Genomic DNA, 11,791 nt, shown 5'->3' with positions numbered 1-11,791 from the left:
ACTATCTGTTCTGTAAGCCTTCACCTGAAGTACAATAAAATATTTAAAAATAAATAAATAAATAAATAAATAAAACAGAGAGGAAAATCTTCTGAAGAAAAAATGCAAGAGGGATGTGACATCTTCAGAAACACCACTCTTGTACAAAGTGTATTTATTTACTCTTTAGCACTCTTAAGAAGCCCTGGTGGTACAGTGGTTAAGCACTCAGCTGCTAACCAAAAGTTCAGCAGTTTGAACCCACCAGCTGCTCCACAGGAGAAAGATGTGATGGTTTGCTTCGTTAAAGATTACAGGCTTAGAAACCCTATGAGGCTGTTCTTCTCTACCCTATAGGGTCACTGTGAGTTGGAATCAACTCAAAGAAAATGGGTTTAGTACTCTGAACCAGTTTAAATAGCTTGAAGGCACAGTGATAGACTCTCAATAGCTGAGACACAGCGTAGTGGCCCAGGGAAGGTTTGTGAATATCAGTGCAAGTTAGGTATACCTACAGGAAGCACGTGACTCTGACCTAGGAATCAGACTTCACAGGTAAAGTCATGACTAATCAAAAAGGGACTGAATTATACTTAAAGACTTTACTTCTTTAAATATTGCTCCAAAATATTATCTTTGAAAACTCTGGCACAAATTCAGTTATTTTAACAAAGTTACGCTTTGGTAAAGAAAGTGTGAAATTCCAAGTACTAAACCAGTGTGGAATTGAATTCATCAGCAGTTAAGAGCTGGGCTGCTAACCAAAAGGTCAGCAGTTTGAATCCACCAGCCACTCCTTAGAAATCCTATGGGGCAGTTCTACTCTGTCCTACAGGGTCACTATGAGTCGGAATCAACCTGATGGCAATGGGTTTGTTTTTGGTTTTGGTTTATCTGCAATTCAAGGCATTATCACTACCTGCTGACAGAAGATTTAAACTGCAGTTTTAGCTGTCCAACTTCTTTTCCCAACATTTTATTACTAAAAACGTCAAAAAAAGAGTAAAGTTGGAAAAATTGTATCGTAAATGCCCATATACCTGCTACTTAAATTCTACAAATAGTTTTTTGCTCTGTTTCTTTTATCACATATCTATCCATCTATCCATCTCTCTATTCATCCATCAATCCATCTTCTTCTAAATGCTTTAAAAATATATAAAGTAAATGAGCAATAACTTTTTTTAAAAGAAACCATAACTACGAAAAAATAATTCACCAGATCTTCTGATATTTCAAGGGAGCCAGAAATCTAAAACTTGCGTGAAAATCCCCTAATTTTTAAATATGGCCAACCAATTCAAAAAATTTTTAAAACACTGTGAGGAAAAAAAAAGTTTGCAGGCCAGATTTGGCCACCAACTTCCAATATCTTATCTGCCTCCACCCTCTTTCCGTTAATAATTTCTGTTTTCACCCATGTCTACAGCTTCATCTCTATCTCAACTTCTCTCAAGTTCCACATCTCCAGTTTCTCAAGTTACATTCTGGACATTTCATCTGAATGTTCAGTTGGCATCTCAAACTTAACATTGAACTCATCTCTTCCCTAGAAACCACTTCTGCTTCAGACTTCCCTACTTATGTTGATAGAATCACAGCTCTTTCTTTCATTGAGATTCAGAAACTCAGATATTAAACATTCATTCGTTTAACAAATTCTTATTGGGTACTCATGATGTATCAGACACTGTGCTAAGCATCACAGGATTGACAAGGATTTTTCTCTGACCTCAAGAAGCTCACAGTCTATTGGAGGAGACAGCTACTAGAAAGATAATGACAATACAATGTAATAAATCCTCTAGAAGACGTATAATCAGAGGCAGGATGGAGACAGGATGAACCAAGGCATCACAGAATTCATTAATTCATTCAACGAATATTTATTGAATTCCTACAATACTCTAAACCCTGGGGTTAAAGCCACAAATAAAGTATTGGTGATACAGCTTTGAAAAGTATAGATAAGGTTTCTGCTGTCACACAAGTAATTGGGGAGATAGGCAGAGAACAAGTAGGCAAATAAATAAGACAATTTCAGTTAGGGACAAATACTTTCCAGTTTGCAGTTTGTTTATTGCAGAGACCCAGCAGAGGGGGTGGGTGGAGCCTGCATCAGTGGTGTGGGGGTGGCGGGGGAAGGAGGGCTTTTTTCTAATTAGTGTGAAGGCACTATACACCCTCGTAGTGATCCCGAATCTTATAAACAAAATAAACTGGAGTGATGTGGAGACTATTCTAGATAGGTTGGTCAGCGAAGACCTTGGCATTGAGATCCAAAGGATGAGATCATTTGGAGGGACAGTCTTCAGGGCAGAGATCACTCAACCGGATAACTTTGAGGCAGGCTCTGAGGCAGAAACAAACTCACATGTTTGAGGAACAGAACAAAAGGCTGGTGTGGCATTGTAAAATGGTACAGCCATTGTGGAAAACAGTCTGGAGGTTCCTCAAAAAACTAAAAATAGACTCATCATACGACCCATCAATTCCACTCTTAGGTATATACCCTAAAAAAACAAAACCAAACCTGTTGCCGTTGAGTCCATTCCAACTCATAGCCACAGGGACCTAAAAGTAACGACATAAACAGACACATGCACGACTATGTTCATTGCAACACTATTCACAATAGCAAAAAGGTGGAAACAACCTAAAGGCCCATCAACGGACGAATGGATAAACAAACTGCGGTACACACGTGCAATGGAATACTACTCAGCCATAAAGAGAAATGAAGTACTGATACAGGCTCCAACATGGATGGACTTCAAAGATATTACACTGAGAGAAATAAGTCAATCACAAAAGGACAAATACTGTATGATCTCACTTATACGAGAAGACAAGAATAAGTAAATATACAGAGACCAAAGGAAACCCTGGTGGTGTAGTGGTTAAGAGCTACGGCTACTAACCAAAAGGTTGGCAGTTTGAATCCACCAGGTTCTCCTTGGAAACCCTATGGGGCAGTTCTACTCTACTCTGTCCTATAGGGTCACTGTGAGTCGGAATTGACTCAATGGTGATGGTTTTGTTTTGTTTTTTTATAGAGACCAAAAAAAAAAAAAAAACCTGGTGTGGTAAGGGCTAGCAAAAAAGAGGTGCCTTGTGTCATGGTAATGAGCGCAAAGGAAGACTCTGGAGGAGGAGGTTAAGCAGCTCATGGAGATACTTTTTTGTTGTTGCTGGAATTTCGTCTGAAAGGTTATGTAGGAGCTTTCAGTGGTGAGAGGTAGCAAAGACGTCCAAGTAAAGGACACAGCATATGCAAATACATAGTATTCTGAAAGATCTCAGCCTACTCAGGAAATGGGAGATCATTGTTCAGTCTGACTGCACTGCAGATGTTTTCAGATTAGGGGTGGGTGGGTGTGAGTGTTAGGAAGTGAGTTAGAAAGACAAGATTTGATCCAGATTGTGGAGAGTTACAATAGACTGTAGCTAATGAAATGTCAAAAGTGCAAAGGGGAATGATGTTATCAGAGATGTGCTTTGTTTTGTTTTGGTTTTAGCTTTAAAGAAGATAATTCTACTGGTGGCTAGCAGGCCAGTTAGGAGGTTGTTGTAACAGTTTGCAAGAAAAATGGAAAAGATTAAAAAAATAAAAAAGGGAGCCAATATACAAGAAATATTGCCAAAGTAAGAAAAATAGCAATTTGTGCCTAATTGGATGCAGTGAATGAGAGAAAGGAAGGCTTGAGGGGCCATCTTTGATGCCTTCCCTCCTCCACTCCCTCCCTTGTATGGTCCCCAGTGTTTTCCTTCTCTTGCCTCTCAAGTCTCTCCCCTTCCTTTCCATCCCATGAACCCTTTGCCTAGTCTCCAGATGGACTATCTCCTTCTGAACTGATGTAGTGCTTTATTTATGTGTCCCATAGAATTTCTCACACTGAAAATTAGCTTTATTACTTGTATATCTGTCTTGTCAACCCTCTTAGATTGTAAGCAACTTGAAGACAGGAACCAAGTGTTACTTACCTTTGGATGATTGAAGTAGACATTCCTGGCACATTATGATAAGGAAAGATAGAATAAAAGGATAAAAAGTAGCCACATACTAAATTGTAGCAGGGTGGTTTACAGCATGCATTTATAAGCAAAGGAAAAAGGGAGAGAGGGAGGGAGGGGCAGAGGGAGGAAGGAAGGATGGAATACAGGCTTGGCCAAGGACCTATTATTCAGAAGATAAACCTCATCTTTATATGGCTCAATTGTGAGTTCATTTAAGGTATTTCTTACATTTTTTAGGTACATGCAGTGAAATGGGTTTCTCTTATGTATATGGCTTTTCTGATCCTGGGTTTATAATTCTTCTAAAAATGATTGGCTGGCCTACAATCTTGCAAGGGATTGGTTAGTCTACTATGCAAATAGGGTGTCTAAAACCACCCAATAGATCAAGTGACCTTGCAGGAATTGGTTGATTACTACGCAAATTGAGTTATTTGTGGCCTACCAGGGGATTGGTCAGTTCGTGGTCTGAGTGGGAGGGCCATGCCTTGAAATTGAATATAAGGGCCAACAGGAGTTGGGGGATGGGGGAGGACCTCGCTACCATCAAGAAGAGTCTGGAGTGGAGCACGTTATTTAGACCCAGGATCTCTATACTGAGGACCTCCTAGACACAGGAGAGAGAGGACTATAACACTGAAGATGGCACAAGACAGCAAGAAATGGTGGCAACCACAGCAGAGCCCAGTGGCAGAGAAATGGCCACAGCAGTATGAGCAGCGGGAACCAGGAGACTTGAGTGAGGCGGCTGCAGTGGGCTTGCTGGCCCACAGAGAGAGCTGAGTGCCTTTGGGATGAAGGCTTGCTGGCAGAGTGGGGTGCCTCTGGGCACTTGCTGGAGGAGCTAAAGAGCTGCAACCCCTTCCTGAGCAGGGCAGAGGCCCAGAGAAGACCCTGGCACAGCTGAGAAAAGGGCTGCCTGCCTGCAGACATGGCTGAAAGAAGGGCTTGCCTGCAGGAACAACTAAGAAGAAGCTGAGAGCTGTCTTGGTTGGAAGTCCTGATTGAGGAATCATATCCTGTCTCCTGAGTTGTATCCTGATACTTCCAAGATGATCCTGATCCTGAGTTGTAGCCTGTTATTTCCCTAATAAACCACATAATTGTGAGTATGGTCTGTGAGTTCTGTGTGGCCACTGCAACAAATTATCAAACCCAGCAGAGAAGTAGACAGTGCCATGGGAGGGACAGCTAATGTTAGAAATGGTGAAAAAGTTGGAGAGTGGAGGTATGTCTGACTTCTACCTCATAGGAATCAGCTTTGTGCTCATCTTGATTCTCATCTCTCCCTCTGAATGTAGACAGGCTGTGACACTAGTAGATTGTAGCACATTTTTTTTATACCAAGAACACCTAATAATAATGCCCAAAAAATATAACTATTTGCTCCCAAATAATCACAGAAACAAAGTTGCCAAATAAAGACACGAGCAAGCCAAAAGGCAGAGCCCCCAGTGGTCTAACGCAGGATTAGGCTACACGGTCCACCTCCTGTGGCCCCTGCCTCTCAGTGTCAGCCCTGAGCCCTCTAACTCCACCTCCCATCCTGGAGCATTCTTCACTGAGGCACATGGAAGCCATGAGGAATTTATGAGAAGTGCAAGTCACCCCAGATAAGTTCATCTTGCAAGGTCACCTCTCCTGTTTAAAGCAGAAAGAAAAACTGTTTGTACCCACTTTGATGGACATCACTAATCTCAAACTTTGGTTGATTGCATGAACAGCCTGTAAAGGCCTAGACATTCCTTTTTATATTTTGGAATAGTTTCAAAGTATATGTGGAAATAATATAGCAATCAGAGAGAGCAACATTACAACATTTTCCTAAGTGTTTCTAGTTTGCATTATAGCTTTTAAAAAAATCTTTATTAAAAAGGTGCACATGGATAGCAGTGAGATGGGGTAAAGAGTGGAGAGACTATGTCTTAATCTGATCTCCACCAGTTACTATAGCCTATGATGCCCCAACTATACTCTTGTTATTAAACTGATTTAATTTTCTATCTGTCCCATTGAAGCGAAAGTTCCAAGACATCCTTCAAAATTCAAGGTTACCTCCTCAAGAGACAGAATACAAAATCCAGGCAATTGCAGCAAAAATGGCCTGAAGCTACCTACCATTTTGTGATGGTGACAAAATGGAATCAACCGAATGTGCACACTGGTGGAATGTCACTATGACATGTCCAAAATACAGAAAATCCAAGCAAGCATGAGCCCAGTCACAGCTCTCAAATGTTCACGGGGAAAGATAAAAAGGTCAAAGGGGAAAAAAAGGGTCTTTAACTTAATCAATATAACTTAACTGTAATTCACTTAAACGAAAATAACTTGCTCTGCTATAACGCACTATGATCTAAGTGTTAACTGTTCAGGATGAGAAGCGATGTTGCCTAATGAGATGATCAGGAGACTCAGGCCTGGTCTGGGCTTCAGTGTAGTCATCTGTGAAAGGAGAGGGTTGGGCTACATGTCCTTTAAGTTTCCTTTCAGTTTTTAAATCGTATTATTTTATTTTCCAAAGTCACTGTTTTCATAGAATCCCAAAATAAGAAGTTCTCACCTAGGAATTTCTGTAAGTATGATAGTATAATGCTGTTTTGCATTCTCTTTTCTTAAAAGTAGCCAAGGCAATTTTCTCAGGGGTCACATGCAGTCCTGGAAGATCAGATTGATCTTCATTTTAAGAAGAGAAAAGGCCCTTCTAAGAGTTAGAGTCTTATTTATTTAGAAATAAACTATCATTTGAGATTTTCTAGTCCTAGATGAAGCAATTGAAGCCAAGAGAAGTTAGGTAATCTGACCAAATCACCCAGCTAGGTAGTCTCTTGCTTGGTTGTTTGATGCTCTTCCTGAAATCTCATGCTGCTTTCTGAACTATCGCATATATTTCAGCTAAGAGCTGGAAATACTTTCAAGTAGCACTTAAGGAACATGGAATAAAAGACATGAAAGTGTTTTGAGCTAAAAGGCAGTTTTTGCTGAAGTGAGTGGGAAATCTCTTATGACAAAGACAGGAGAAAGGAAGACTGGAACCCATCCTAGCAAAGCCTAGGAAGTCCTAACAAATTTCCTTGAAGCACAACATCCCAGGACATAGTAATCAAAACTACCACACTACCCAGGAGAGTGGGTGGGAGGCAAGAAAGCAAGAGGTTCTATGTAAATTTTGTTTGTTTTACAACTAGCAAAGAGCATGGGATAACAGTAACCACCTTCCTGGTGTTCCTAATAAAAAATTAAGAAGATTCCCGGTGGAGTACTTATAATTTAGAAGTTGTATACCCCACAATGTGGAGGATTAAACCAGCAATTGAAATCTATACCCTCAGAAACAAGCCAAAGAAGAAAACCAGGCTTCTCCTGTGTCATCAGAGTGGGGAGATGGTCACCTGCTCTTGTTGTTACCCATTGTGTAAATGAGTGTGGCCTTGCTGACACCTCTGTAGATTATATCAATGCAAGGTCCTGTTACTAAGAGAATTGCAACTTTTCCATTCTGGACTGCTGTCAGTTTTACTTATTTGTAAACTGAATGCTGCCTTGGCATGGTTTTCTCCTCAGGTGACACATGAACCTGGCTGGCTAGAACAGGAATTCCACACCCTACTTCCCCAGAACTCTGGGCTTGCCTTCCTAGAAATAAGCTTGGGTTGGGAGAAGAGGGTAAGGTCTTGAAACTACTGTTGCTCATAATCCAGACAATCCTCATCCAACTCAACTGGGGAATGGAAAGATACTGGGGAGTGGAACAGTTGCCGCTGAGTGAATTCCAACTCTTGGTGACTTCATGCATATCAGAGTAGAACTGTGCTCCATAGGGTTCTCACTGGCTGATTTTTCAGAAGAAGAGCACCAAGCATTTCTTCCAAGGCACCTCTGGGTGGTCTAGAACCGCCAACCTTTTGGTTAGCAGCTGAGCGCATTAAATGTTTGCACCACTCACGGACTCCACTGAAGAGTAAACCAAAACCAAAGTCAATTCCAATTCATAGCGATACTAGAGGGTAGGGAGGACTAATTATTATGCTAAACAGCAGCAGCTATAAGGTCTTGGGCAGATGTTACCTACACAGCAAACACAGAAATCTCCCTGAGTGTTCTAGAGGAGGGTCACAGCCAGAAAGATGTACCTGCTACCAGATGGGTGACCCCAGGAGCCCCCACCTTGGCAGTTTGGTGAGACTGGTAGCTATGACTATGCTCCTTTCTCTCTCATCCTGGAAAAATTATGAAAATACAAATGAGTGAGGGTGACTTTATTACATGAATAACTCTAAATATGCCCTATTTTATTTTCAAGTAAATTATTGGAAAACTTCAGTACTTTATTATTAAAAAATAAATTTCTCATGATATACCTCTCAAGTGAAGTGATAGCTTAGGTCTAGGAGAGACACTAAAGAATTTCTTCTAACAAAGATGTGTTCCTAAAGAGCAAAAGGAAGTGACCCAACTTCAGCCACTCAGCTTTTCCAGCACAGGGCTGAGCAGGCCTTCCAGACTCTGTTATCTAAGTATCTGTTGTCCACGGTTTTGGAGTTAGAAGACTATGGAGGAGCCCAGCACGAAAATGCACCCTCTGTCTTGTTTCTTCAAGGGCAGTTTGCTGAGTAGCAGGACTGGCAATATTGGCCTCACCGGAGGCTGGTAAGAAATGCAAAATCTCAGGTCTCCCCATATTCTTGCCAAATCAGAATCTGAATTTTAACAAGATCCTCAGTGATTTGTGTGCACTTTGAAGTTTGAGAAGCATTACCCTCACAAACTGACAAATTATTAGTCTCCACGCAAACATCTCTCCCCATTTATCACAAAAATAACTATGTCAGTTTGTCTCTCTTCCCTGCATCAAATATTATAATGGAACGTAAGGCAATCCAGCAGCAGGAGGAATTTGCAAATATTGCAAAAGATGCAGTGTTTCACATACTTGGTAGAAGTGATGTCAGAGAACTACTCAAATCACACACAAAGCATCAGCAATCGAGGAACTGGCAGAGTTAGATGCCTTACATCCATTAATGAGTGAAGGGAAGCACCCTTGTAGAAGAGTGATCACATTAACTTCAAAAGAGAAGGATTTGAATATCAAAGAATTAAGAAAGGGCCTTGGGAAAAATGATGAGGCCCATGAATATCTTTGAAAAATGCCCCACTTTATGATAGTGCTGTGAAAGCTCAAACGTACAATTTTGTCAAAAGACTATGCTCAAAAAAAAACACTTCATTTAATCCTTAATTATTCTAAGAAGTAGCACACTTTTAAAATTACAACTTAAATTACATTACATAAGATAAAATAAATTTTCATAAGTTTTAATTCATTAGTTCCATTGTTAAAGATAAAAGTCTAATCAAAAAATTTTGTCACTATCTATCATGAACATTTGGTCTCTTGTTCTTTTTATTGTACTTTAGATGAAGGTTTACAGAACAAATAGTTTCTCATTAAACAGTTAGTACACATATTATTTTATGACAATGGTTAACAACCCCACAACATGCCAACACTGTCCCTTCTCAACCTTGGGTTCCCTATTACGAGCTTTCCCTGTCCCCTCCTGCCTTATAGTCCTTGTCCCTGGGCTGTTTTGCCCATTTAGTCTCATTTTGTTTTATGGCCAGTCTAATCTTTGGCTGAAGGGTGAACCTCAGGAGTGACTTCATTACTGAGCTAAAAGTATGTCCGGGGGCCAGACTCTTGGGGTTTCTCCAGTCTCTGTCAGGCCACTAAGTCTGGTTTGTTTTGTGAGTTAGAATTTTGTTCTACATTTTTCTCCAGCCCTCTGTTGTGGTCCCCGTCAGAGCAGTCAGTGGTGGTAGCCAGGCACCACCTAGTTGTGTGGTCTATGTTTTAAAGGCATTTGCCTTAAGTGGGCTTTCCCAGGACCAGTTGTCCTCCAACAATGAGGACTCACTGAACTCTGATTTTTATTTTTGCATATTCCTTTTTCTTATTCCTTTATGGGGCTCCTTTTTATGACCAGTATGGGATAACTGATTCCAGCTTACTCCACAACTTGGTGAAGAATTCTTTTTAATGTCCCATTTCTCAGTCAGATGTTTCAGCCCAGGGGTTATCTGTGCGTTTATAGCTAAAGCGGCAGATACTTATTCTGTAATTACCTTATCGACCATGAGGAAGTTCTCCAACTTTTCCCCATTTTCGCAGGTGACATCACCAACCTCTCTCACAGCTCTGGGCAGGATCTCTTTCACTTCCTGGGCAATCATTCCTACATACAAAACACTCCAATAGATTTAATCAGGAAAAGATCTTTCCGAAGAAAATTCTCTAAGGCCTACATCAGAATAGAATACCGATAGCCACTCAGGATATCTTTGGAATTAAATGGAAATGGATGCTTATTCTTCTAAGCCTTTGCTTTAATCTACAATGCATTTAAGGTAAAGAAGAAATTTGCAGCCAAGAACCAATATAGGATTAAAATGGGGGTGTCTTTTTCTCCACTTTTCTTTTAGGCTCCGAGCCAAGGAGCGAGTTAAAATCTCACACACATAGGTCCCTGGATGGCTCAAAAGTTAAGCACTCGGCTACTAGGCAAAAGGTTGGCAGGTCAAACCCACCCAGAGGCATCTCAGGAGCCCTGGCGATCTGCTTCTGAAAGGTCACAGCCTTGAAAACCATAAGAAACAGTTCTACTCCGCACACACAGGGTCGTCATGAGTCAGAATTCACTCGAAGGCAACTAACAGTGACAACATAGAAGTAAGGGCAGGGCATAGCTTAGACTCCTTTCTTTTTCTGTAGGTGATTTGTGCCCCTGCATATGCCTTCTTTCCTGAAATTCCTGGATTGCAGTGTAAACACCATTTCGCTTACCCCGTCTCTGACCTAGAGCCATCTACCCTTCTGTTTTCTCCACGCCAGGAGCAATGCTGCTCCTCAAACAGTTCTAGCTTCTATCTGCCCATGAACACTCCTTCCAAGAGCAAGAGAGCTCCAGTGAAAAGAAACTATACATTCAAAATACTCCGGAAGTACCTTGGGGTGAGGAAAGAAGAGGTGAGGGTTTTGAGGAAAGATGACACAGAAATTCCTTAACCTTTTCTATTCTAGTGATTATGAATGTCACAAAGGACAAGTTAGACCAGCAGGGTGTTGTCAAATGCCATAGCACACAACTTGAAAATAAAGGAGAAATTAAAATTTCAATAGTTGACAACACAAAATCAAAAGGGAAATCTGTCTGTGTACCTGTTTGATGGGCAGTGTTTATTCCCATTGCAGATGCAAATTCAGGTTTGTAGTCGTATTCAACAATCCTCATTTGGGCAATTCTTCTCAGCTGTTCATTTGTGTCAACCTAATTTAATTAAAGAAGAGCAGATTTCATAGGCTTAGATATTTGCTAATCAAATCAATACCCAAAGTGACCTAGAGAGATTAGGAATGTTGACAGTGGGACCATCCTTTTCTCTTGTTCAAACTGTCTTAAAAGAAATTAGTTTTTTTCTCCTGAGAGGGGCTTCAGTTTCAAGTTCCACCACTGACTAACAAACTGAGCCAGAGTCCTTGTGTCCAAACTACAGGACAAAAGCTCCATCACTCGCTGCTCTTGCCTCACTTCTCCCCTCTGAGAGGTGAATCCTCCTTCTGAGAAAGGAAGTTGCTTACTCTGGAGAGAAAAAAATTGTTGTTCAGGATTGCAAGATACCATTTTCAAATGGGCACACAGGTTCACAGGCAAAACTTATCTTTGCAAATTGAAAATGCAATGATCACTTCAAATAACAGTCTTTGGGGTATGGATATATTATATATCATTGA

At 40.7% G+C, this 11,791-nt stretch overlaps 1 protein-coding gene across 1 annotated transcript in view; it reads right to left on the bottom strand.

The window, feature by feature from the left end:
- Positions 1–11,791, bottom strand: part of MYRFL (myelin regulatory factor like) — a 161,409-nt gene that overhangs the window by 50,169 nt on the left and 99,449 nt on the right. The window contains exons 12-13 of the mRNA XM_012558404.2: positions 11,219–11,327; positions 10,126–10,235 (exon numbers count right to left, since the gene is read on the bottom strand). Coding sequence (XP_012413858.1) covers positions 10,126–10,235; positions 11,219–11,327 — 219 coding nt within the window. The remainder of the gene's footprint in view (positions 1–10,125; positions 10,236–11,218; positions 11,328–11,791) is intronic.

This window comes from Trichechus manatus, unplaced genomic scaffold (assembly GCF_000243295.1).
Source record: "Trichechus manatus latirostris isolate Lorelei unplaced genomic scaffold, TriManLat1.0 scaffold00164, whole genome shotgun sequence".
Taxonomy (NCBI): domain Eukaryota; kingdom Metazoa; phylum Chordata; class Mammalia; order Sirenia; family Trichechidae; genus Trichechus; species Trichechus manatus.
The sequence above is the reverse complement of the archived record's forward strand: the minus strand, read 5'-3'. Positions and strand labels throughout refer to the sequence as shown.